Source organism: Canis lupus, chromosome 20 (assembly GCF_011100685.1).
Source record: "Canis lupus familiaris isolate Mischka breed German Shepherd chromosome 20, alternate assembly UU_Cfam_GSD_1.0, whole genome shotgun sequence".
NCBI lineage: Eukaryota > Metazoa > Chordata > Mammalia > Carnivora > Canidae > Canis > Canis lupus.
In genome coordinates, this window is record NC_049241.1 from 40,267,388 (window position 1) to 40,291,638 (window position 24,251).

Below are 24,251 nucleotides of genomic sequence, written 5' to 3' on the forward strand. Positions count from 1 at the left end.
GGAACCTTTGTACATTGCTAATGAGAATGTAAAATGGTACAACTACTCTAAGAAACATTTTTGCAGTTCTTTAAAAAGCAAAACATAATTGCCTAACATTCTACTGTATGTATATATACACACACACATTCACACATACCACAGAGGAGCTGAAAGCAGAGACTTGAGCAGATACTTTAATGGATACCAGTGTTCATTGTGGCTTAGTACAATAGCTATAAGGTGGAAGTAACACCAAGTAGCCACCAGCAGGTGAATGGACAAACAAAATAGGGTACATCCACACCATGGAATATAATTCAGCCATAAATGAAATTTGATACATGTTACAACATAGATGAACATTAAACATGCTGTGTGAAGTAAGCACAAAATGACATATATTGTATGATTTCGTTTATATAAAGAGATCTAGAATGACAAATTTATTATTTTTTAAAAGATTTTATTTGAGAGGGCAGCCCCGGTGGCGCATCGGTTTAGCGCCGCCTGCAGCCCGGGGTGTGATCCTGGAGACCCGGGATCGAGTCCCACATCGGGCTTCCTGCGGGGAGCCTGCTTCTCCCTCTGCCTGTGTCTCTGCCTCTCTCTTCGCTCTCTCTGAATGAATGAATAAATAAATCTTAAAAAAAAAAAAAAAAAGATTTTATTTGAGAGAGAGGAGCAAAGACACAGGCAGAGGGAGGAGAAGACTCCATGAGAGAGAGAGAGAGAGAGAGAGAGAGAGGAGCAAAGACACAGGCAGAGGGAGGAGCAGACTCCATGCAGGGAGCCTGACGTGGGACTTGATCCCGGGATTCCAGGCTCATGCCCTGGGCCGAAGGCAGGTGCTAAACCGCTGAGCCACCCAGGGATCCCCCTAGAATGACAAATTTATAAGGACAGTAGATTAGAGGATTTTATCAAAGATTAAGGGGAGAGAAGAATGAGGAATCACTGTTTAATGGTTACATTAAACCATTACAATGTTTAATGGTTGGGGTGAGAAAGCTTTGAAAATAGTGGCAGTAATTGCACAACATTGTGAATGTAATTATTGCCACTAAATTGTTGTAAAGGAATAAAACATTTCATGTTTGTATCCTTTACTCTCAGTACTCCACTACAGCACCTTCCACTTCTCACACATTGGTCACCAAATATGGGGAGGAGGTGGTTCCCACACCAAGCAATTCTTCTGCAACACTGAGTGGTGTCTTCAATTCAATTCTGACACTATCTACCTGAAGTTAGCATCAGATCCCACAGGTTAAGCACAAGACTGCCCTACAGCCTCCTACTTCAGACCTCAATAGCAAGTCCAGGTTATTACCTGTGCTTCTGACTGGTTTAAATCCCAGGATCCAGGATTCCATGATCTCCTCCTTGAGTTCAGCAGTTAATTTTCAAGAGTAGTTCATAGAACTCAGGAAAAAATTTTGCTCACTAGATTACAAGTTTGTTACAAAAGCATACAACCCAGGAACAGTCAGATACATAGCACAAGGTATGTGAGAACAGATCTGGAGCTAGCTTGCCCACCCACCCTAGACGTGCCACTCTCAGTACCTGCACATGTCCACCAACCTGGAAGGTCTCTGAACCTCACTCTTTTTTTGTTTGTTTTGGGAGGGGCTTTATTTTATTAAGTAGGCATGCTTAATTAAATCATTGGCCTTTGGTGATTACTTCAATCTCCAGTCCATCTTTCCTACCCTAAGTTGTCAGGGAGGGGCTAAAAGTTGCAACCCCCTTATCACAGGATGGGGGCTCCTTCCAGGGGGTTCCCCTGGCAACCAACCCCCCATCTTTAGGGATTTTCCAAAATCACCTCCTTTACATAAATTCAGGTGTGGTTGAAGAAGATTTTGTTATGAATAACAAGATACTCCTTTCACTTTAATCATTCCAGAGCTATTTCAGGAACTGGAGCTGTTTGAGGACAAAAGATCAAATATAGGGATCCCTGGGTGGCTCAGCGGTTTAGCACTTGCCTTGGGCCCAGGGTGTGATCCTGGATTCCCCGGATTGAGTCCCAGGTCGGGCTCCTTGCATGGAGCCTGCTTCTCCTTCTGCCTGTGTCTCTGCCTCTCTCATGAATAAATAAATAAAATCTTTTTTAAAAAATAAAATATAAATTTTTTTATTGTTCATATAATTTGAGAAATTTCAAGGGTTATAGGAACCATGTGCTAGGAACAGGGACTAGGACCAACCAAATATATATAAATCACAGTATCTCATTTGTATACTTAAAAATAATTAAAATGGCAAATTCTGTTATAAATTATCACAACTCCTAAAAACTGTCTATGGTTTTCTCCAGCTTTATTGAGATATAATTGACATAAAACATTGTATAAGTTAAAGGTGTACAAAGTGTTGATTTGATACATTAGCTAACACCTGTATCATGTCACATAATTACTATGTCTTTTGTAGTGAAATCATTTAAGATTTACTCCTTAGCAACTTTCAAGTATACATACAGTATTAACTGTAATCACTGTGCTGTAATTAGATTCCCAGAATTGTATACTTTCAATGTATAAATTAATTTATTTATATGTGACTTATATTTCAATAAAGCTATTTTTTAAATAAAGCTATTTTTAAGAGCTTATTTTCACTTGTGTCTAGCTCCTCCGCCCCCAATGTGACTAGTTTGTTATTCCACAGCATGTTTGTTGAGTAGACCTGGCCTAGTTTAATGTTTACTGGCAGAAATATAGGCTAATAGAATTTGAGTATGATTGACTTGTAGGCCTTTTTGGCAATGAGTAAATCCTTTGTGTCTGTCCCAATTTCGTAAGTTATATTTCAGTAACATCTCTAAAAATGGATTCTTATACAAGAATGGTTTTTCAGTTTGAAAATTAGTGTGTTTTAACATACTGGCCTTATACTTAATAAATTCTAGTAACTAAACTTCTTTCCCCATTGGTAAAATAGGTATAATTATCATTCATCTCTGTCTTTGAAAGTTTAGGGTCAAATGTATAGGGAGGGCATTGTAATACACTAGTGTAGGTGTCATGGTCACTCATGAATGTCCGCACAAGATCTGTCATAGCAGTTTTTGAAACTTCTGATAGCGTTTGTATTATTAAAGAGAATACCAGAAGAATGGTTAATATAGTGTGTTTGTCTTTTTTCTTTTTCTTTTTCTCTCTTTCTTCCTTTCCTTTCCTTTCCTTTCCTTTCCTTTCCTTTCCTTTCCTTTCCTTTCCTTTCCTTTCCTTTCCTTTCCTTTCCTTTCCTTTCCTTTCCTTTCTTTTTTTCCCTCCCTCCCTTATTCCTTCCCTCCCTCCCTCCTTCCTTCCTTCCTTCCTTCCTTCCTTCCTTCCTTCCTTCCTTCCTTCCTTCCTTCCTTCCTTCCTTCCAGTTGTATGCCAGGTGATAGGTGTAGAAATGGATTTGAGAGCCACAAGCAGCCTGTGATTAGCAGTAGGCATCACTATCAGACATGGCAGTGAAGTGTATCTTGTGGTTCCTGTGGTTGTCCCTCTGATGGGGGCCAGTGAAGTATATGCTTTGGAAAGTGCTTCATCAGCTGTGCCAGCAGAGGAGACGCCCTGAAAAGGGGTGCATCACTTCTGGGTACTTACACCTTGTCACCCAGGATTTGCACATCACAAAAAAGATGTTCTTACCCTCTGTTTTCTCACTGCTGTTAATAGGAGAATGTTTATGTCCAGACAGCCTTTATTTCCTCTTGTGAAAGGAAGATGGTTTCCATAAGGGCATTATCTTGCCATTCATTCCCAGCTCTGCTCCTCAGCAGCAGGGCCAGCCCCATCCTCCTGAGTTCCAAGTAAGAGCATTCTGTGTTAAGTTTCAAGTCTGTGGACCAGTAAAACAAAGGTTCGTACCGTTAAAGAGTAATTAATACGGTTTTTTTTTCCCCATTTGTTTTTTTATGCTTTAACCACAAGATAATTGTAATGCTAGCTGTAGACAGTTATCCATGTGTCATTATGAAGTTTACCCTATTGCTTTAACTTAAATCTCTTATGTCCCAGCATTGTGGACACAAAAAGGTCTTATTGACCCTGTGTATGTGGTCATCAGTAAGTTTTTGGGTGAGACTATACCAGGAGGACTGAGGAGCTTTCATTTTGCCTATAGAATAGTAACTGCCTGTTGTCAAAGCAAGACATGCTCCATATCCAAGTCAGGGTCACCTTCTTATTGTTGTGGTTGATCTGGATTTGCAGCAGTGTTGATATTGATAACTGCCTATATTTCCCTTCCAGGGAATTTTCCTGGGCTTGTAAATCAAGTGGCAGGGCTAGGTGTGATATACCTTGTATGCTGTCCCACTATGAACAGTAACCACTAACAGCAGTCATTTTGCTCAGGTGCTACCTGGCTTTCTGGCAGCATGTTTTCAAGCGTGAAGTATACAATTGCAAGACAGTGATGATAGGAAGTATATGCTTGAAATTGGAGGCTTTTAAAAGGTAAATAGCAAACTTTATATGACATATTAGACTTAAAGAGGGGAAGCTAGAATGTTGACTCCAAAATCATTCCTAGTAAGTCAGGCAGAAGTAGTTTCAGGTTGATCTACTCTAATTAGTCTGCTTTTTCAAAGGAATATCATTGCAGTTCTCCTAGTATAACATATATGCAGGTCCAAATGGTCTTTTTCAGTCCTTTTGTGCTTGGCCTATGTTAGTTTGATTAGAATTTCAGTTGTCTGATTATTCACTGTTCCACATATTTTTTCCCCTCAATCTCCTGAGTCCTGTAAAAAAGTCCTTGCTTCAAGAAAAGAGTAATCAGAGTGCCAAAGAGTTGGGGTTCTTTAATCAGTATTTTTGGGAAACTGCCCGTTCTTTGGACTTTCCTCTGTATAAGCATCCCATTAGACATACTCTTGCCACACTAATAACGTAGCTCCAAATGGCACAGACCAAGCCAGATGTGGTCCCTATCTTTAAGGAACTTAACATTCTAGGAATGGATATAAGTTAGCACACAAGAACTATAACTCCTGTCTCTCTTCCATAGAATAGGATGCCTGATAAAAGTGATTGAATTGAGGTGTATGATATAAGGATTAAGAGGACCAAAGCCTCACTTGGAGGCAACATTTGATTTGGGGGAGTGAAAGATCTAGGACCATAAATAAGAAATAGGCTTTGGCAGGGCAGGGGAGCACCAGGCTGGTTCAGTGGGTAGAGCATATGATTTAATCTCAAGGTTGTGAGTTTGATCCCCTCTTTGAGCATAGAGATTACTTAATAATAAGGGCAGCCTGAGTGGCTCGGCGGTTTAGCGCCACCTTCGGCCCAGGGCCTGCCTGATCCTGGAGACCTGGGATCAAGTCCCATGTCGGGCTCCCCTGTATGGAGCCTGCTTCTCCCTCTGCCTGTGTCTCTGCCTCTGTGTGTGTGTGTGTGTCTCTCATGAATAAATAAAATCTTTTTTTTAAATAATAATAAATCTAAAAAAAAAAAGCTTTAGAACAGAAGGCAGTCTTTGGGGTGGACAGATGAGGTGTTATTTTCTGAAGAGAAGAAGAAAAAAATTTCAAATAAGGCATGACTTTGAGATGAAGTGGGGGAGTTTTACAAGTCCAGTTAGTGGAATTAGGTGTGTGATAAGGAATGAAGAGAAAGTGGGAAGAGAAAATCAGAATTTTAGAGGACCCTCATGGTAAGGCTGAGGAGTTCTTGACCTGATTTTGACATTGAGGACCTTCTGACGGCCTAAAGCAAAGGCATGATGGGCTAAAGCCCAGGCATAGGAATGTAGACTTCATCTGCTGCAAGCAGGGTAGAAGGGAGGTGAGACCAGTTGGCTTTTTGCTTTTTTCCGGGTAGGCAGTATGGAGGACTTTTGAACAGTGATTATGAGAAGTCAAAGTGGGTAGGTAATGGTAGTGGTGGAAGGGGCAGAATTCCCCAGAACTTGAAAGCAGTCTTGCTGTGAGAGACAAAAGAAAAGTAAGAGAATTGTTTAACCACAGGGTTTCTTATCCTTTTTACTATAGTATAGAGGGAGGGAGGGACAAAGGGGGAGAGAGAGAGAATCTTTAGCAGGCTCCACAATGGCTCCATCTCACAACCCTGAGATCGTGACCTGATCCTAAATCAAGAGTGAGATGCTGGGATCCCTGGGTGGCGCAGCGGTTTGGCGCCTGCCTTTGGCCCAGGGCGCGATCCTGGAGACCCGGGATCGAATCCCACATCGGGCTCCCGGTGCATGGAGCCTGCTTCTCCCTCTGCCTGTGTCTCTGCCTCTCTCTCTTTCTCTCTCTGTGACTATCATAAATAAATAAAAATTAAAAAAAAAAAAAAAAAGAGTGAGATGCTTAATCAACTGAGCCACCCAGGTGCCCCAAACCAGCTGAGCCACCCAGGTGCCCCAAACCAGCTGAGCCACCCAGGTGCCCCAAACCATAAGGGTTTCCACAGTGAGTTTTTAGGAGTGTAATTTTGTTTTCATCACCAAGATTGAGGTAACTGGGAAGAGAAGATTTGATAGAAGTTGGGGTGATACCTGCAAGACACTGAATTTGATATGCAAGTAGAGCATAGAGTTGAGTGTATCAGGTTTAGAACAGGGACCAGGTCAGAGTGAGATATAGGAGTGTTCATAGAAGTGTTTTTTGAAGAATTGAGATCCTCAGAGATAGGTAGAGTATTAGAGTGATTAGATGTGAAGGCTGTAACTAATGAGACGGACAACAGATATCGGCACACCAGTGTACTGATGTAAGTTACAACAAAAAATACGAGGGAGAATTCAGATTATATTTTGTGAAGGTAGGTTATTGGTGATTTTTTAAAGAGATTTTTATTTATTTAGTTAGTTTTTTAAAGAGATTTTATTTTTTTATTCATGAAAGACATAAAGAGGCAAAGATACAGGCAGAGGGAGAAGCAGGCTTCTCCCAGGGAGCCCTACGTGGGACTCATTCCCCATAGCCCAGGATCATGCCATCAGCTGAAGGCAGACGCTCAACTGCTGAACCACCCAGGCATTCTGGTTATTGGCGATTTCTGAGAAAGTTTCAGTAGTTTGAGCCAGAAGGCAGATTGGAAGAATTTTAAACAAGTCAGTGGATATGAAGCAGCAGAAATATATACCTTTTCTTTGAAATAGGCCAGAGAGAGAGCAGTAACCAGAAGAAAGTGTGGATGTGGGATGGTTTATTATTTTAAAGTAGGAACACTCTGCACTTTATTGTAGAGTGAGAGAGAAAAACCATTAGGGAGAGAGAAAGGAGATGAGGGGTACCAAAAGTGGCAATACTGAAGGAATTGAAAGGTGCTAGAGGATGTGAGGTTAGGCCTATTGGAGGGTGAGACCATAGTAGTATGAGCTGCAGGAGCTGCTATTTGCTGAGTGCCTCCTGTGATGCCAGACTCCATAAGATGCTGAGATACTGTACTCCCTGTGGAGGAGTGCTGCCCTGGAGGCCTGTGGTGCAGGCTTCTGAGTCAGTGAGCTGTCTGCTGTTGTGTCTGTTGAGTATGAAGCACAGGATTACATGTGGCACTACATGTAGCTCCTCTGTTGTTTGTGGGAAATATATTACAATACTGTTTATCTTTGTTAATAACTGCTTAATGTAATTTGCCAAAGTATGGTCCACAGCCAGAGCACACTGTTTTTTGAGATTGTGGGGAAAGACTGATCTTGTGATGACATGGCAGACAGGTAACCTTATTTGGAGTAGGTATTTTCAGCACCATGGGAGATCTCCTTTCGACCTTTCTTTTTCCTTTAAATTTTTGTGAGGATGGCAGAGTAACTCATATAAAGGTTTTGAACTGAGGAAAGAAATCACTTACATAGTGTTACAGGTAACTTAAATAGATATGTCATAACTGTTAGTAGACAAATAAACCTCTCCTCAAAACCCTTTAAGAATTATTTCTGAGACTGCATTCAGCCTAGAAAATGACACATCTAGCTGAAAGACTGCGGATAGAGTTCAGGGTGATTTTCTTTCTCAAGCTGCCAAGCCATGTACTTGAAAAACATACTGGATTTATAGCAAAGTGAAAAGAAAAGACTAGAGTAACATTTTCCTGGGTCATTTCAGGAAATAATTCGATGTTTGTACTTTTCACTTCTTGTCAACATCTCTGGTTGTGTGGCCAGATTCCCAGAAATCAACTTCTAATTCTAGGCTTTATTTTCATTTTGTCCCATAGTCACTTGTAATTTCTGTCTTTTTCACCAGCAAAGGCTGATGGGTTTTACACTTTTCCTGGGCCAAATGTTCCCCAAGGAAAATTGTCCAAAGCCTTTTTGGTGCTCTTTAGCATTTTCATTTTGGGTGTCTTTAACCACATTAGATTGAAAGAAATTATTTCTTGAGAATTTTTTTTTTTTTACTTTTTATTTTATTTATGATAGTCACAGAGAGAGCGAGAGAGAGAGGCAGAGACACAGGCAGAGGGAGAAGCAGGCTCCATGCACCGGGAGCCCGATGTGGGATTCGATCCCGGGTCTCCAGGATCATGCCCTGGGCCAAAGGCAGGCGCCAAACCACTGCGCCACCCAGGGATCCCATATTTCTTGAGAATTGAGTGCTTTCTAGGAAGGAGGTATTCAAAGCTGGCAACCTTTTTTTGAAACAGGGATTTCCTGATAAATTTTGTTTGCATCCCTTGAGGCCCTGGTTGTTTGCCTTTGGGCACAAACCAATACAAGTTAGGCCTGAAGAGATGTGTAAAGTGTATAAAATCTTGAAGTGATTTTGAGAGGATGGGAAAAACAATTATTTATAAATCCTATCAAGTTGTTAGCAGTCAGACTGACTAGAAAAATGATTTTTAAGAGGTAAATTGATTAGTGTCTGTGCCCTGGATTCTGAAAATGAGGTAATCTGTCTCCTTTCTCATTTAATAAATGTTTTTTTTTATTTTATTTTTTTGTTTTCTTGTATTTAATGCCTATTGTATGCTCACTAAATACCAAACCACATAAGGTTGCAAAGAAATTTAAGTACATTCTTTGCTCTTAGGTGATTTGCAGTCCAGTTGGAAGATAAAACACAAGTGAAACAACTGCAGGAACTTGAGGCAGGTTCCATATCCATTAGAAATCCTGAGCAAAAAAGGGAAGAGGGAGCTGAAGGGGTTGCCAAAGTACTGAGCTATATATAGTTAAGGGGTCTCAATATAATACTGTTTTTTTTTTTTTTAATTTTTATTTATTTATGATAGAGAGAGAGAGAGAGGCAGAGAGAGAGAGAGGCAGAGGGAGAAGCAGGCTCCATGAACCGGGAGCCTGATGTGGGATTCAATCCCGGGTCTCCAGGATTGCGCCCTGGGCCAAAGGCAGGCGCCAAACCGCTGCGCCACCCAGGGATCCCTATAATACTGTTTTGATTGAATGCTCCTGTTGCTTGTTTTTTTAAAGTAGGCTCTGAGCCCAGTGTGGGGCTTGAACTCACAACCCTGAGATCAGTAGTCACATGCTCGAGGCACCTGGGTGGCTCAGTAAGTTAAGCATCTACCTTCAGTTCAGGTCATGATCCTGGGGTCCTGGAATTGAACCCGCATCTGACTCCCTGCTCAGCAGAGAGTCTTGCTTCTCCCTCTGGCTCACCCCCTGCTTGTGTTTTCTCTTTCTCTCTCTCTCTCTCATAAATAAAGAAAAGGAAAGAAAAAAAAGTCACATGATCTACTACTGACTGAGCCAGCTAGGCACCCCTGCATGCTCCTGTTTAAAGAATGATATTGAGCACATTTCCTGTTTATGCTTATTATTGTGCTTTCATTTTACAAAAAAAGATTTTTATTTTATTTATTCATGAGAGACATAGAAGGAGAAGCAGGCTCCTCACAGAGTGCCTGATGTGAGACTCGATCCCTGGACCAGGATCACATCCTGAGCCAAAGGCAGACGCTCAACTTCTGAGCCATTCAGCCATCCCTGTGCTTTAATTTTTGTATTATCCTAGATCTAATGCTTTTGTGCAAAAAGAAAAGATTTTTTAAAAAATCACTAGATCACTTTTGGGTTTGGTAAAACTTTATAATGTCTATGTGTATATACTTAGCCAGGTACATACTGCAGTATGTCAAGCATACTGAGAACTTAAAAATGCTGATGATGGCAGCACTGTGAACCCTTCTATTATGGAATCTTCTGCTTAGGAGTTTATGCAATTAAAATTTTATTTTATTTTAAGAATTTTATTTATTTATTCATGAGAGACACACACACACAGAGAGAGAGAGAGAGGCAGAGACACAGGCAGAGGGAGAAGCAGGCTCCATGCAGGGAACCTGATGTGGGACTCGATCCCGTGTCTCCAGGATCACACCCCGGGCTTCCGGCAGCGCTAAACCGCTGCGCCACCGGGGCTGCCCTGCAATTAAAATTTTAAAGCTAGGTACAGGTGGGTGGCTCAGCTGAGCATCTGCCTTTGGGTCGGTCACGGTGTGATCCCGAAATCGGGGATCAAATCCCACATCGGGCTCCCTTGCAAGGAGCCTGCTTTTTCCTCTGCCTGCCTATGTCTCCCTCTCTCTTTGAGTCTCTCATGAATAAATAAGATCTTCAAAAAAAATTTTTTGGGGGGATGCCTAGGTGGCTCAGTGGTTGCGCGTCTGCCTTTGGCTCAGGGCGTAATCCCAGAATCCCAGGATTGAGTCCCACATCAGGCTTCCCGCATGGAGCCTACTTCTCCCTCTGCCGATGTCTCTGCCTCTCTATGTGTCTTTCATAAATAAATAAAATATTTAAAAAAAAAAATTAAGCTAAATTCCTTAGGTATTCTAGACTTAAAAAAATGTGTTTCTCATGTTTGTTTCATGTACCTCCAGTGGATTATCATGGCTACTCCAGTTTGGGAAACATTCCATTTAGATAGTCTGGTTTTGTGATATGTATTTGTTTTTTGTTTGTTTGTTTTTTTAAGTTTTTATTTATTCATGAGAGACACAGAGAGGCCAAGACACAGGCAGAGGGAGAAGCAGGCTCCATGCAGGGAGCCCGACGTGGGACTCGATCTTGGGTCTCCAGGATCACACCCCAGGCCGAAGGCGGCGCTAAACCGCTGAGCCACCAGGGCTGCCCATTGTGATATGTATTGTTGAGGATTCATTTGACTACATATAATAAAGACCTGGAAATTACCATATTAAAGAAGACAGTCATTTATTTTTCACATAAAGGAGGGTAGAAGTGTAGGCAGTCTGTGACTGAGGTGGTGGCTCCCAAGAACAATTAGGATTCAGGCTCTACCTTTTATTTTTCCAATTCCAGAATGGCATTTATGTTTTTCATCCACACATCCACGTCCTCACATTCCAGGATGGCTCTTCAGAAAGTAGCCTTGGCTCCAGGTTTAAGCACCATGAAGGAGGAAAGGGACAAAGAAGGGCATGCGACTTCACTTTAAGGAAGACTTCTTGGAAGTCTCACAGGCATTGCTGATTACATCTCATAGGCTTGAACTTCGTACATATATATACCTATATATATGTATATGTATGTGTATATTTATATATATACCTATATATATGTATATGTATGTGTATATTTATATATTAGGTACATACATACCTAATGTAAGGGAAGCTGAGAAATGTAGTCTTTTAACTAGGCAGCAAAGTACACAGCTAAAAATTGAAGTGCTGTTCTAAAAGGGAACAGTAGGGGCAGCCCCAGTGGCTCAGCGGTTTAGTGCCTGCCTTTGGCCCAGGGCCTGATCCTGGAGACCAGGGATCGAGTCCCACGTCGGGCTTCCCGCATGGAGCCTGCTTCTCCCTCTGCCTGTGTCTCTGCCTCTCTCTCTGTGTGTGTCTCTCATGCATAAATAAATAAAATCTTTAAAAAAAAATAAAAGGGAATAGTAGGAATTGGAGTGGTTGACCATTAATTAGTCTCTGGCAAGTAGAAGGATGCTAGAATTCTTTTTTGGTAACAGCTTTATTGAAATACACTTCACATACCTTACAATCTACTCATTTAGAGTGTACTATTCAATGTCATGTATTTATACTATATAGTATGTTCATAGAGCTTTGGCTATGTATCCATCTTATGACAAATTTCACTACCGGTCTTTTTTTTTGTTTTTGAAGATTTTATTTATTTATTCATTCATTCATTCATGAGAGCATCTCATGACAATTTCATCATCCCAAAAAGAGGCTCAACTGTTCCCTTAGTGATCATTTCCTTTCTTCCCTCTTCCAACTCCCTTCTTTAGGCAATCACCAACCTACTTTCTCTGTCTGTATTTTCCTATTCTGGACATTTTACACACACACACACACACACACACACACACACACTGTATTATTTTGTTTTTGTTTTTTTTAATGTGAAGCTGAACTCATGACCCTGAGATTAAGAGTCCTCATGCTCATCTGACTGAGCCAGCCAGATGTCTCTGGACATTCTATACAAATGGAGTCACTCAATATGTGGTTCTTTATGGTTAGCTTCTTTACATATGTAATGTTTCAAGTTTCATTCATACTGTAGTATGTATCAACACTTTTCTCTGTCCTGAATATTATTCCATTGCATGGATATATATGCCACATTTTATGCATTTATTATTTTTGGATGTTTGGTTTATTTCCACTTTTTGACTATGATGAATATTTTTTTTTTTTAATTTTTATTTATTCACGATAGTCACAGAGAGAGAGAGAGAGAGGCAGAACACAGGCAGAGGGAGAAGCAGGCTCCATGCACCGGGAGCCCGATGTGGGATTCGATCCTGGGTCTCCAGGATCGCGCCCTGTGATGAATATTTTTTATTAAGATTTTATTTATTTAGGGATCCCTGGGTGGCGCAGCGGTTTGGCACCTGCCTTTGGCCCGGGGCGTGATCCTGGAGACCCGGGATCAAATCCCACGTCGGGCTCCCGGTACATGGAGCCTGCTTCTCCCTCTGCCTGTGTCTCTGCCTCTCTCTCTCTCTCTCTCTCTATCATAAATTAAAAAAAAAAAAAAAAAGATTTTATTTATTTAGAGAGTGTGCAAGCAGGGGGAGGGGCAGAGGGAGAGAATCTTCAAGTAGACTCCCTGCTGAGTGCTGAACCCAGCATGGGGCTTGATCTCTTGACCTGAGCTGAAACCAAGAGTTGGACTCTTACCTGAGTCACCAAGGTGTCCTGGCTGTGAATATTTCAGTGTTGCTGTGAACATTTGTGTATAAGTGTTTGTGTGGACATAGGTTTTCATCTTTCTCAGATGTATGTCTAGGAATGGAATTGCTAGGTCATATCCAGATCTCCCCCTCCCCCCCCCTTTTTTAAAGATTTTACTGGAACGCCTGGGTGGCTCAGTGGCTGAGGGTCTCTGCCTTTGGCTCAGGGCATGGTCCCCAGGTCCTGGGATCGAGTCCCACATCAGGTTCCTCTCAGGGAGCCTGCTTCTCCCTCTGCCTATGTCTCTGCCTCTCTCTGTGTTTCTCTCATGAATAAATAAATAATCTTAAAAAAATAAATAATGATTTTATTTTAGGGAATGCATGAACATGGGAGAAGGAGTGGAAGGGGAGGCAGGGGGAAAGAATCTCAAGCATATTCCATGCTGAGTGTGGAGCCTGACGTGGGGCTTGATCTCACCACCCTGAGATCCGGACCTGAGCTGAAACCAAGAATCAGATGTTTAATCAACAGAGTCACCCAGGCACCACCCCCAAATCAGCATCTTTATTGCAGTCTCATAAGAGACCCTGAGCCAGACCATCCATCTAAGCTGGGTTTTTTTGTTGTTGAGTTACCCTGAGTAAGGGTTCTTCATGTATTATAGATAGTATGTTATTTGCAAACATTTACTCCTGTTTGTCTGGTTGTTTTCTTATTTTCTTTTTTTGTTTTAAGTGGTCTCTCTCTGTACCCAACAAGGGGCTTGAACTCAGGACTCTTAGATCAAACCTTACGTGCTGAGCCAGCCACATGCCCTATGTCTTCTCATTTTCTTGATGGTATCTCTGGAAGTACAGAAGTTTTAAGTTTTTATGAAAGTCCAATTATCTGTTTTTTCCTCAGTTGCTAGTGATGAATATACTCTTGCACATGGACACAAAGGGGATGGCCAGAGGGAGAGAAGTTCTCAAGCAGACTCTGCTAAGCATGGAGCCTGATGTAGGGCTTGATCTTAGGACTCCTGGACCCTGAGACCACAATGCAAGCCAAAATCAAGAGTTAGGAACCCAACCAACTGTGCCACCCAGGCGCCTCCAATATATTCCTCCAATATTTTCCCTTAGGTTTTATTTTGTATTTATTTGTTTGACACAGAGCAAGAGGGTGAGCACAAGCACGGGGAGCAGCAGAGAGAGAGTGAGAAACAGACTCTCCACTGAGCAGGGAGCTCAAGGCTAAGGCAGACAGCCAACCAACTGAACCACCCAGGCACCTTGCCCCAAATGTATATATATATGTATTTTTAAAGATTGTATTCACTCATGAGAGACACAGAGAGAGGCAGACACATAGGCAGAGGGAGCAGCAGGCTCCCTATGGGGAGTCTCATGTGGGACTCGATCCCAGGACTCCAGGATCAGATCTGAGCCAAAGGCACAACCGCTGAGCCACCTAGGTGCCCCGCCCCAAATATATTCTTAAATATATTACTCACAGTGACCAAGAGGTGGAAGCTACCCAATGTCTATCAGTGGATCAGTGAGTAAACAATGTAGTATATACATATACAATGGAATATTATTCAACTTTAAAGAAGGAAGGAAATTCTGACGCACGCCATAACACCTATCAACCTTGAAGACATGCTGAGTAAAATAAGCCAATCCCAAAAGGACAAATGCTGCTTGGTTCTACTTCCTTCCAAATGAAGTAGGTAGTGGTAAAACTCAGAGATAGAAAGTAGAATGGTGGTTATCAGGGGTGAGTGGGTAGAAAGGGGGGATAGGGAGTTAAATATTTTATGATTTTAGATCTTATATTTGGGCTTATAATTCATCTTGATTTAACTTTTGTATATGATAGGGGCACCTGGGTGGCTCCAGTGGTTGAGTGTCTGCCTTTGGCTCAGGTCATGATCCCAGGGTACTGGGATCGAGTTCTGCATCAGGCTCCCTGCAGGGAGCCCTGCTTTTCCCTCAGCCTGTGTCTCTGCCTTTCTCTTGTGTGTGTCTCATGAATGAATATATTAAATCTAAAAAAAATTTTTTTTTAAAATACAATATGAGGTGTGGCTTTCTAACTTCATTCTTTGTGTGGATCTCTTCAGCACCATTTGTTGAATAGAATGCCTTTCCTCCATCAGATTGTCTTGGCATCCTTGTTGAAAATCACTTGACCCGGGACGCCTGGGTGGCTCAGCGGTTGAGCGCCTGCTTTGGCCCAGGGCGTGATCCTGGAGTCCCGGGATTGAGTCCCACATCAGGCTTCCTGCATGCAGGGTTCCTGCTTCTTCCTCTGCCCTGTGTCTCTGCCTCTCTCTCTCTCTGTCTCTCATGAATAAATAAATAAAATCTTAAAAAAAAAGAAAGAAAGAAAGAAGAAAGAAAGGAAGGAAGGAAAGAAGGAAAGAAAGAAAGAAAAAAAAAAAGAAAAGAAAAGAAAGAAAACCACTTGACCCTTAATGTGGGAGCATATTTCTAGACTCTCAGTTCTATTCCACTGATCTCTATGTCTGTCTTTATAACAGTGCAATAGTATCTTGATTACTATAGCTTTAAAACAGCCTTTTTTTTTTTTTTTTTTAATCTTTCTTTCTTTGAGAGCACAAGTAGGGCAAGGAAGGGTAAATGGTGAGGGAGCAGACTCCTCACAGAGCAGGGTGCCCAACGTGGGGCTCCATCCCAGGACCCTGAGATCATGACTTGAGTTGAAGGCAGATGCCTAACCAGCTGAACCACCAGGCACTCCTACAGTAAGTTTTAAAATCAGGAAGCTTGAGTCCTACAACTTTGTTCTTTTTCACTATTGTTTTTACATTCTGAGTCCATTGAATTATCTTTGTGAATTTTCTAATCAGTTTGTCAATTTCTGTGAAGAAGCCTTCTGGTATTTTGATAGGGATTGTCTTGAATCTCTAGAATAATTTGGAAGATGTTGCCATTTAACAATATTGTCTTCCAGTCCAGAAACTTGAAATGTCTTCATTCATTATCTTCATAGATCTTTCATAGATCTATTATCTTCATAGTTCTTTCTCAACAGTGTTTTGGAGTTTTCAGGGTATATTTTATACTTTTGGTAAATTTATCCTTATTCTTTTTGAAGCCATTGAAAATGAAATTGTCTTTTTTTTTTTTTTAAGATTTCATTTATTCATGAGAGACTTGCAGAGACAGCGATAAGCAGGCTCCCTGTGGGGAGCCTGACACATGACTCGATCCCCACCCCAGATCACAACCTGAGCCAAAGGCAGATGCTCAACCACTGAGCCACCCAAGCACCCCTGAAATTTTATCTTCTTAATTTCATTTTCTCTTTGTTCATTACTAGGTTATAGAAATACAGTTGTTTTTTGTATGTTCGTCTTGTATCCTACGGCCTTACTGAATTTGTGGTTTTTTTTAATAGATCCCTCCTTTTTTTTTTTTTTTTTTTTTTTTAGAGATTTTATTTATTTATTCATAAGAGACACAGAAAGAGAGAGAGTGAGTCAGAGACACAGGCAGAGGGAGAAGCAGGCTCCATGCAGAGAGCCCGATGTGGGACTTGATCCCGGGACTCCAGGATCATGCCCTGGGCTAAAGGCAGGCACCAAACCGCTGAGCCACCCAGGGATCCCCTGAATTTGTTTTAATAATGTTTAGTGGATTCCTTAGGATTTTCCATATATAAGGTCATATCATCTTCAAGTTAAGATAGTTTTACTTCTTCCTTTCCAATCTGGATGTCTTGTTTCATCACCTTGTTTAATTACTCTGGCTAGAGTCTCCAGTATCATGTTAGTTAGAAGTGGCAAGAGTGGCCACTCTTGTCTTGTTCCTGATCTTGAGGAAAAGCTTTGTCTTTTTACCATTAAGTATAAACATCTGTTTTGGGTGCTTGGATGGCACAGTTAAGCATTCTACTATAGGGTTGAGCTCAGGTGATGATCTCAGGATCCTGGGATCAAGCCCCACGTCAGGCTCCACACTCAGCGCGGAGTGCTTACTTATAGTATCGCCACCTGCCCCTCACTCCTATCCTATCCTATCCTATCCTATCCTATCCTATCCTATCCTATCATCTCTCAAATCTTAAAAAGAAATCAAGTTTAAATAGTGTAACCTGTTAGTTGTGGAGTTTTGTTACGACCTTTTGATGTCAAGTGGAAAGCCGTACTAGCATTTTGTATTTGGGTGTGCTATACAGACTTGTGCCCCATGGTTAGAAAAGTGTGTGTCATAGCTTGAAGCTATTAATAGCTTATGCATTCTAGATAACACCTTTGTCTCATGTTTCAGCATGGCTGCCATCCGGAAGAAACTGGTGATTGTTGGTGATGGAGCCTGTGGTAAGACTTGTTTGCTCATCGTCTTTAGCAAGGACCAGTTCCCAGAGGTGTATGTACCCACAGTGTTTGAGAACTATGTGGCAGATATTGAAGTTGATGGAAAGCAGGTGAGTACACTTTTCGTAACAACTGGTTTCATTTTGTATCTTAGGCTGTTCATAGAGCCTGTAGAGAATTAGGTCTTTTTGTTTCTTCAGTATACAGTTTAATGATTACAGACGTGTTTGAATGAGAAATCCATTCTATTCTTGCCATCTTAACTTTATTAATTTTTAACTGCTATCATCTAGACTTTGCTAACGTTCCTACCTATTTTATATAGGGAAGCCCTAGTATATGTGCTCTTAACAGTTTTATATTTGAAATTTAGTTTGTTGCTAGATGGATAATACTAAAATGAACCTTTTTGTATGGGTGGGATTTTTTTTCCAGTTTTTTTCCTAATATTTCATTCAGCACTAAAATACGGGATTACTAGGTCAACAACAGGTCATTTTATGGGTCTCAAAGGGCTATACTGATCTACTCCACCAGCAATGTGACAGTTAAATAACATCCTCATATTTAATTTGTGTAAATGGTTTTTGACTTTAACATAAATAGGCTGCCACCTTTGCTTCAATTACCTGTCACTGGCAATGAGGATGGTGTTTCTTCATGTCTGTCCTGAAAATCCACTGGCAAGACTAGAGGAAAACTCTTCTGGAATTAGAGTTTATAGGTTTTTTATGTTCTGCTTTTTGTTGTGAAAATGTCTTATCCAGCTTCCTGTACATATTTTGAAGATGCATGAAATTCCCACTGCAGGTGGGTCAGCTGAAAAAGAAAACTAGAACAATGGGCTCTTCTCCAATAACTCAGTCCTCTCGGGCATTTGTTCATGTGTCTCATGCTGCTAGCACCTAATATATTGGCCCCCATAATTCCATGTCCTTTCATCCTTCTCATTTTTCTGCTTTACCTTACTATCCCTTTCTGTTCTAGTGCCTCAGTTTGTGGCACTGTGTTTGGAAAGCACATTAAGCCAGCTATTCAGAATTCTAGGGTCCCTGAAATAAAAATGCTTGGTAGTAAGTAAGTAACCTCCAAGTTGAGAGAGGGTACTGCCTCAGAATGTTCATTTAAGAGTATACAGTAACAGAGCCTAGGAAACCGTCAAAGATTCTAGGTGATTGTGTCCCAGGAACATACCTACCAAAAATGGAAAAGCCCATTCTAACAAGAGATAGGCCCAATACCCTGAACCATTCATTTATCAGCATATAGGGTTGGATGTGTCTCACTGAATACACATGAGGCATGAAGGGGCCAGGGCAGCGTGATTTGGCAGAGAGTAAATGTTCCAGTCTGTTGTGAGGATTGGGTATCAAAGTATTAGAAATACACATATCAAACTGATGGGGGGGTGTGTGTGTGTGTGTATGATAGAAGTGCAGGTGGGCCTCGTGGAGGTTGTGAGTGATGCATCCTAGGGCAGAGTTTGAGGGTGGAAGAGATAATTAGCCATCAACTTTAAGGAAAAGATGTTACTTAGAAACTTTGAAATATGGGCTGTGAAAGTTCTAGGAGGAAAAAAAAAAAAAAAGGGTATTCCAAATACTAGGAGAGCTTTGAGCACCATGGGGTCGCTAAGCAGAAGATGTTAAAATCCCATTCTGGTTGTGAGAAATCACAGGGCTGGCTGCAGTGCTGGAGAACATGGAGGGGGACCTCTGTCCAGAGCCCAGGCATTAGCTTGCCCTCCTACCACAGGAAGGTGAGCAGGTTTCCAGGTGTGAAGGGAGTACTTTACTATCTTAGTGATGCTTTCATTCACATTTTTTTGAGCAGAAAAGGCAGGTCCAGAGACCTTTCTTGTCCACTGAGACCTTGCCTAACACCTAGCCTGGTGTCTTTTCTTACCCACCAATTCAAATACCATTTTTTAAAATTTTTTATTTATTTATGATAGTCACACACAGAGAGAGGCAGAGACACAGGCAGAGGGAGAAGCAGGCTCCATGCACCGGGAGCCCGACGTGGGATTCAATCCCGGGTCTCCAGGATTGCGCCCTGGGCCAAAGGCAGGCGCCAAACCGCTGCGCCACCCAGGGATCCCACCATTTTTAAAAAAATATTTTATTTATTTATTAGCAGAAGAACAGAGGGAAACAGAGAAGGAGGAGCAGACTCCCCATTGAGCAGGGAGCCCAATGTGGGGCTCTATCCCAGGACCTGGGACCATGACCTGAGCCAAAGGCAGATGCTTAGCTGACTGAGTTACCCAGGTTCCCCTCAAATAATCTTGTATCCATGTTTGCACATTGGGGCAAAATGATGAGAAAAACATAAGGAAAGGGTTATATTAGAATATATAGGGGAAAGTTACTCACGTCTAGTGTTTCTCTGTCATGTTTTGTATACTTGGTAGAATGTTGTTTATAGTTGATTTTCCTTGTTCATCTGCTTTTCTGTGTATAATGTTTATAATTAAATACTGTGCTTTTTACAAGATAAGTAATTTTTGACTCGATATTTTGAATTATGTACTTTATATACTGCTAGTATTTTGAGAAATTTCAACCTAAAATAATTTAAACACACCCTCTGCCTCAGGTTTGTTTTACTATTTTGGACTATTTGCCATATTCTGAAAGTGGGTAGGATTAACCTTGCATTCTTACGTTTATTTTTCCTATCACAGGTAGAGTTGGCTTTGTGGGATACAGCTGGGCAGGAAGATTATGATCGCTTGAGGCCTCTCTCCTATCCAGACACTGATGTTATACTGATGTGTTTCTCTATTGACAGCCCTGATAGCTTAGGTGAGTAGCCCTGCAGTCTGTTGTTTGTCACTGTGTGCCTGTCTGACACTGGTTTCTCAGGTCCTTTTTCATGCATCAACTGGTAAAAAGCAAAGATGAACTTCAGAGAAGGAGTCATCAGTGGCTGGAGTAGAGGCTTCGGACTATAGAGCCTAAGCCTTGGGTCACTTTTCAGCCTAGGTCTCCTATGGCTGCCATGGTCTCTACCTTGTAAAGTAGGTGGGTTATCAAATACAAAGCCATCTTTTGGACTAAGATATTGGAAAGGCTTTTTTGGGTGCTCACCTTTTTTTCAGTACTTCATATTGAGCCTGTTGCTTCCCGATATCAAGACTGGTGATTTGCTGTTTCCTGGTATTGTTTTTGTTTGTTGTTTAAAAGTTTATTTTTTTGAGACACAGAGACCACTCAGGGAGGGCAGAGGGAGAGAGAGAGAGAAGGAGACTCCACTGAGCATGGAGGTGGATACAGGGCTTGATTTCATGACCCTAAGATTATATCTGAGCTAAATCAAAGAGTTGGATGCTTAGCTAGCTAAGCCACCCCGTGCCCCTCCTGGTAATGTTTTTAAAGCCACATTTTAGCCCTTTTCTAAAGTATCTAGGCTAATAAGGAGAGACTTGAACTTGACCATTTCACTAGCTCAGTTGGTCACACATCTGAGAAGCCACTGTCCTTCAGAAAGAGACTGAATAACACTGACCTCACACTCTGCAGAACAAGGCACCGGGGCCTGAAACAGAACTTACTTTCAGTTTGTGCTGATAAGTTTGAAATGTCTCATGGTGGGCAGCCCCGGTGGCGCAGCGGTTTAGTGCTGCCTGCAGCCCGGGGTGTGATCCTGGAGACCCGGGATTGAGTCCCGCGTCGGGCTCCCTGCATGGAGCCTGCTTCTCTCTCTGCCTGTGTCTCTGCCTCTCTTTCCCTCTCTCTGAATAAATAAATAAATAAATCTTTAGAAAAAAAAAAAAGGAGGAAATGTCTCATGGTGATGTGCTGTCTTTACAAGGTAGCAGTAAGGCCAAGAATATTGTTATCATTAACACAAACCATCTTGGAGGGCCTGCTGGTGATTTGGGCTTGTGCTGGCCAGTTATGGTTATGTGACCTTTTTTTTTTTTTTCATGGTTATACTCATTTTAATGAAAATACTTGGGCACTCGCAAGAGTTTGAACCACTTTATCAAGGTTATGCAACCCAAGGAGTCAAGCTGAGACTGAGCTCTCTGTGCAGTGTCTCCCAGGACTGAGACAGAGCAAGTCCTCTCTGCCATTGGTTAACTTTGGTCATTTTCAACAGTTGTTTTAGTTCTGGGTTTTCAAACAAATCTGGCTTGCTTTGGGGGACTGTTGGAAGGCCCTAGAGGGTAGGACAGAGCTTCAGGTCACAGAAAAAACAGAGACATGTGATACCCTCCCTTCACACACACAACATAGATTATGTCTAAATCCTGTAGGAATGAGGAAGAACGTGTGCCCTCTATCTCATCATCCAAGGTATAATCCTCTAGGGACAGAAACATATTCGGAGCAAAATGTTACTTGTCTTCATGTCTCCTGGTCTCAAGGGAGGTCTTTAGCCGCCCCTCCCCCTTTTATTTAAAGTAGGCTGCCCAGTACAGGGCTTGAACCCAAAGCCCTGAGATCAAGACCTGAGCTGATTTCAAGAGTTGGATGCTTAACTGACTGAGCCACCCGGGTTCCCTTCTTTAGCTTTTGATTTCTCTTTACTAGCCATGAGTTGTTTCTTGATGGCCCTTCTCCCAGAAGGCAGGCCCTGGGGAGGAGAGCAGAGGTAGAAAGTAAAGAGGCAAAGAGAGATTGATCTCCTCTGAAATACAAACACACCTAGGGAGAGGGTCTGATGTTGGAGGATGCTCTGCCTTCCCTGGAGGTCCTTGCAAGAGTGTGATTGTTAGGTGGAGCTCCTTTGCTGAGCTAACTAGCTTGGCTTTGCCAAAGTACTTTTAAAAGTTCTATTGTTGAAGGTGCCTGAGTGGCTCAGTCGCTTAAGTGTCTACCTTCAGCTCAGATTATGGTCCAGGGTCCTGGCATTGAGCCCTGCATCAGGCTCCCTGCTCAGCGGGAAGCCTGCTTCTCCATCTCCCTCTGCCATTCCCCCTATGTATGCTCTCTGGCTTTTGCTATCTCTCTGTCAAATAAATGAAATCTTAAAGTTCTGTTGTCTTGGCTTGGATAGGGTGGGGCGAATCCCACCAGTAGTTGGCCGAAGTAAATAAAATGTGTTACGGGAACTCAAAATCTGGATCAAGAAAATAAAAAGCTATTGTCAATCTAATGTTATACTTTGGTTTTACTTGCTTGGATGTTAGACTATTGCCTTACCTCTAGGTATAGGATAACAATTTTGATCAGGAATCAGGATGTTGTGAAAGTTTCAGCCCTGCTGTCTGGACTGGCAGCTGGTCTAGAGTCTATAATACTAGTTTGAGACCTGGGGTAGCAAACTTACAAAAGACCGAATAGCAAATGTTTTAGGCTTTGTTGGCCATATATTCTAGTAAACTTTGCCACAACACTCAATTCCACTGTTGTATCACAAAAGCAGCCACAGAAAATATATAATGAATGAGTTTGTCTATGTTCTAGCAAATCCCCCCCCCCCCCTTTTTAAGATTTTATTTATTTTAGAGAGAGAGTTTGAGCGAGTCAGGGAAAGAGCAGAGGGGGAAGGAATGAGAATCTGAAGCTGACTCTGTGCTCAGCACAGAGCCTGACATGGGACTCAGTCTCACGATTGTGAGATCATGACCTGAGCCAAAACCAAGAGTTGGACTCTTAACAAACTGAGCCACCCAGTCTCCCCACTTACTTACTTACTTACTTATTTATTTATTTATTTGCACATGCAAGAGAGAAGATGAGGAGGAGGGGGAGAGGGACAAACAGACTTCTCACTGAGCAGGGAGCCTGACTCAAGGCTCTATCCCAGGACCCTGAAATCATGATCTGAGCTGAAGTCAGATGCTTAACCAACCAAGCTACCCAGGTGCTGACAAGATTTTATTTGTTGACCCCTGATCTAGATGATAAGGATTCCTTCTCCTGGTTTTCTGGAATTCCCAAAGGCCATCATACAACCCCACAGTAAATCCATGCAAGGTGCTATGCCCCAATGTGATCAGATTATTTTAGGGGTAGGAGAGATTATAGGTGATTGACATCACTGAATTTAAGAATAAAGTTTTGGGGCAACTGGCTGGCTCAGTCAGTAAAGCATGATACTCTTGCTCACACTGGGCATGAAGCCTACTTTAAAAAAAAAAAAAAAAAAATGGAGGGGATCCCTGGGTGGCTCAGCGGTTTGGCGCCTGCCTTTGGCCCAGGGCACAATCCTGGAGTCTCGGAATCAAGTCCCACGTCGGGCTCCCAGCATGGAGCCTGCTTCTCCCTCTGCCTCTCTCTCTCTATGTCTATCATAAACAAATAAAATCTTTAAAAAAAAATTATTCATGAAAGGAGGAGGCAACACAGAGGCAATTCATTTTAATTTTTGTGTCCTACACTCCCAAGGGATGGGGGACTATTGGGAGTAATAATTTCATATATTCAAATAATTATTGAGCGCCTATTTATGGAAGAAACTTCTAGATTGAGACAGAAGAGCAAATACAACAGTAAGTCCAAGAAACATAACAGTAGACCTGATAGCAAGAAATTTTACAGATAACATTCTCAGAAGTGGTTATGGGATGGGCCATGGTAGTATTCTGTTTCAGAGGATGACCATATAGGATGGTCAGCAACCTTGCTGAAAAGGTGACTTTTGGGAGAGACCTAAAGGAACTGAGAGAGGCCAAAACAGATACCCAACAAAAAAACCTTTCCAGGTAGGGAGAACAGCAGATGCAAAGTCACCAAGACAGGAAGAAGAAGGAATCTCAGTGTTGTAGCAGATCCCTGCCCAGGGATCCCTCTTTCCATATTCTAAGCAGTTCTTGCCTTTTGTTTTTTTTGTCTTGAAGTCAGAGAATAAACAGTTTACTTCTAAACTACAGCCTCAAATTACAAGCAGACTTTTTTTTTTTTTTA

General features: G+C 41.8%; 1 protein-coding gene across 1 annotated transcript in view; it reads left to right on the top strand.

Annotated features, from left to right (window-relative positions):
- Positions 1–24,251, top strand: part of RHOA (ras homolog family member A) — a 62,717-nt gene that overhangs the window by 35,837 nt on the left and 2,629 nt on the right. Inside the window, 2 exon segments of the mRNA NM_001003273.3 lie at positions 17,345–17,501; positions 20,078–20,198. Coding sequence (NP_001003273.2) covers positions 17,346–17,501; positions 20,078–20,198 — 277 coding nt within the window. The 5' untranslated portion in view covers position 17,345.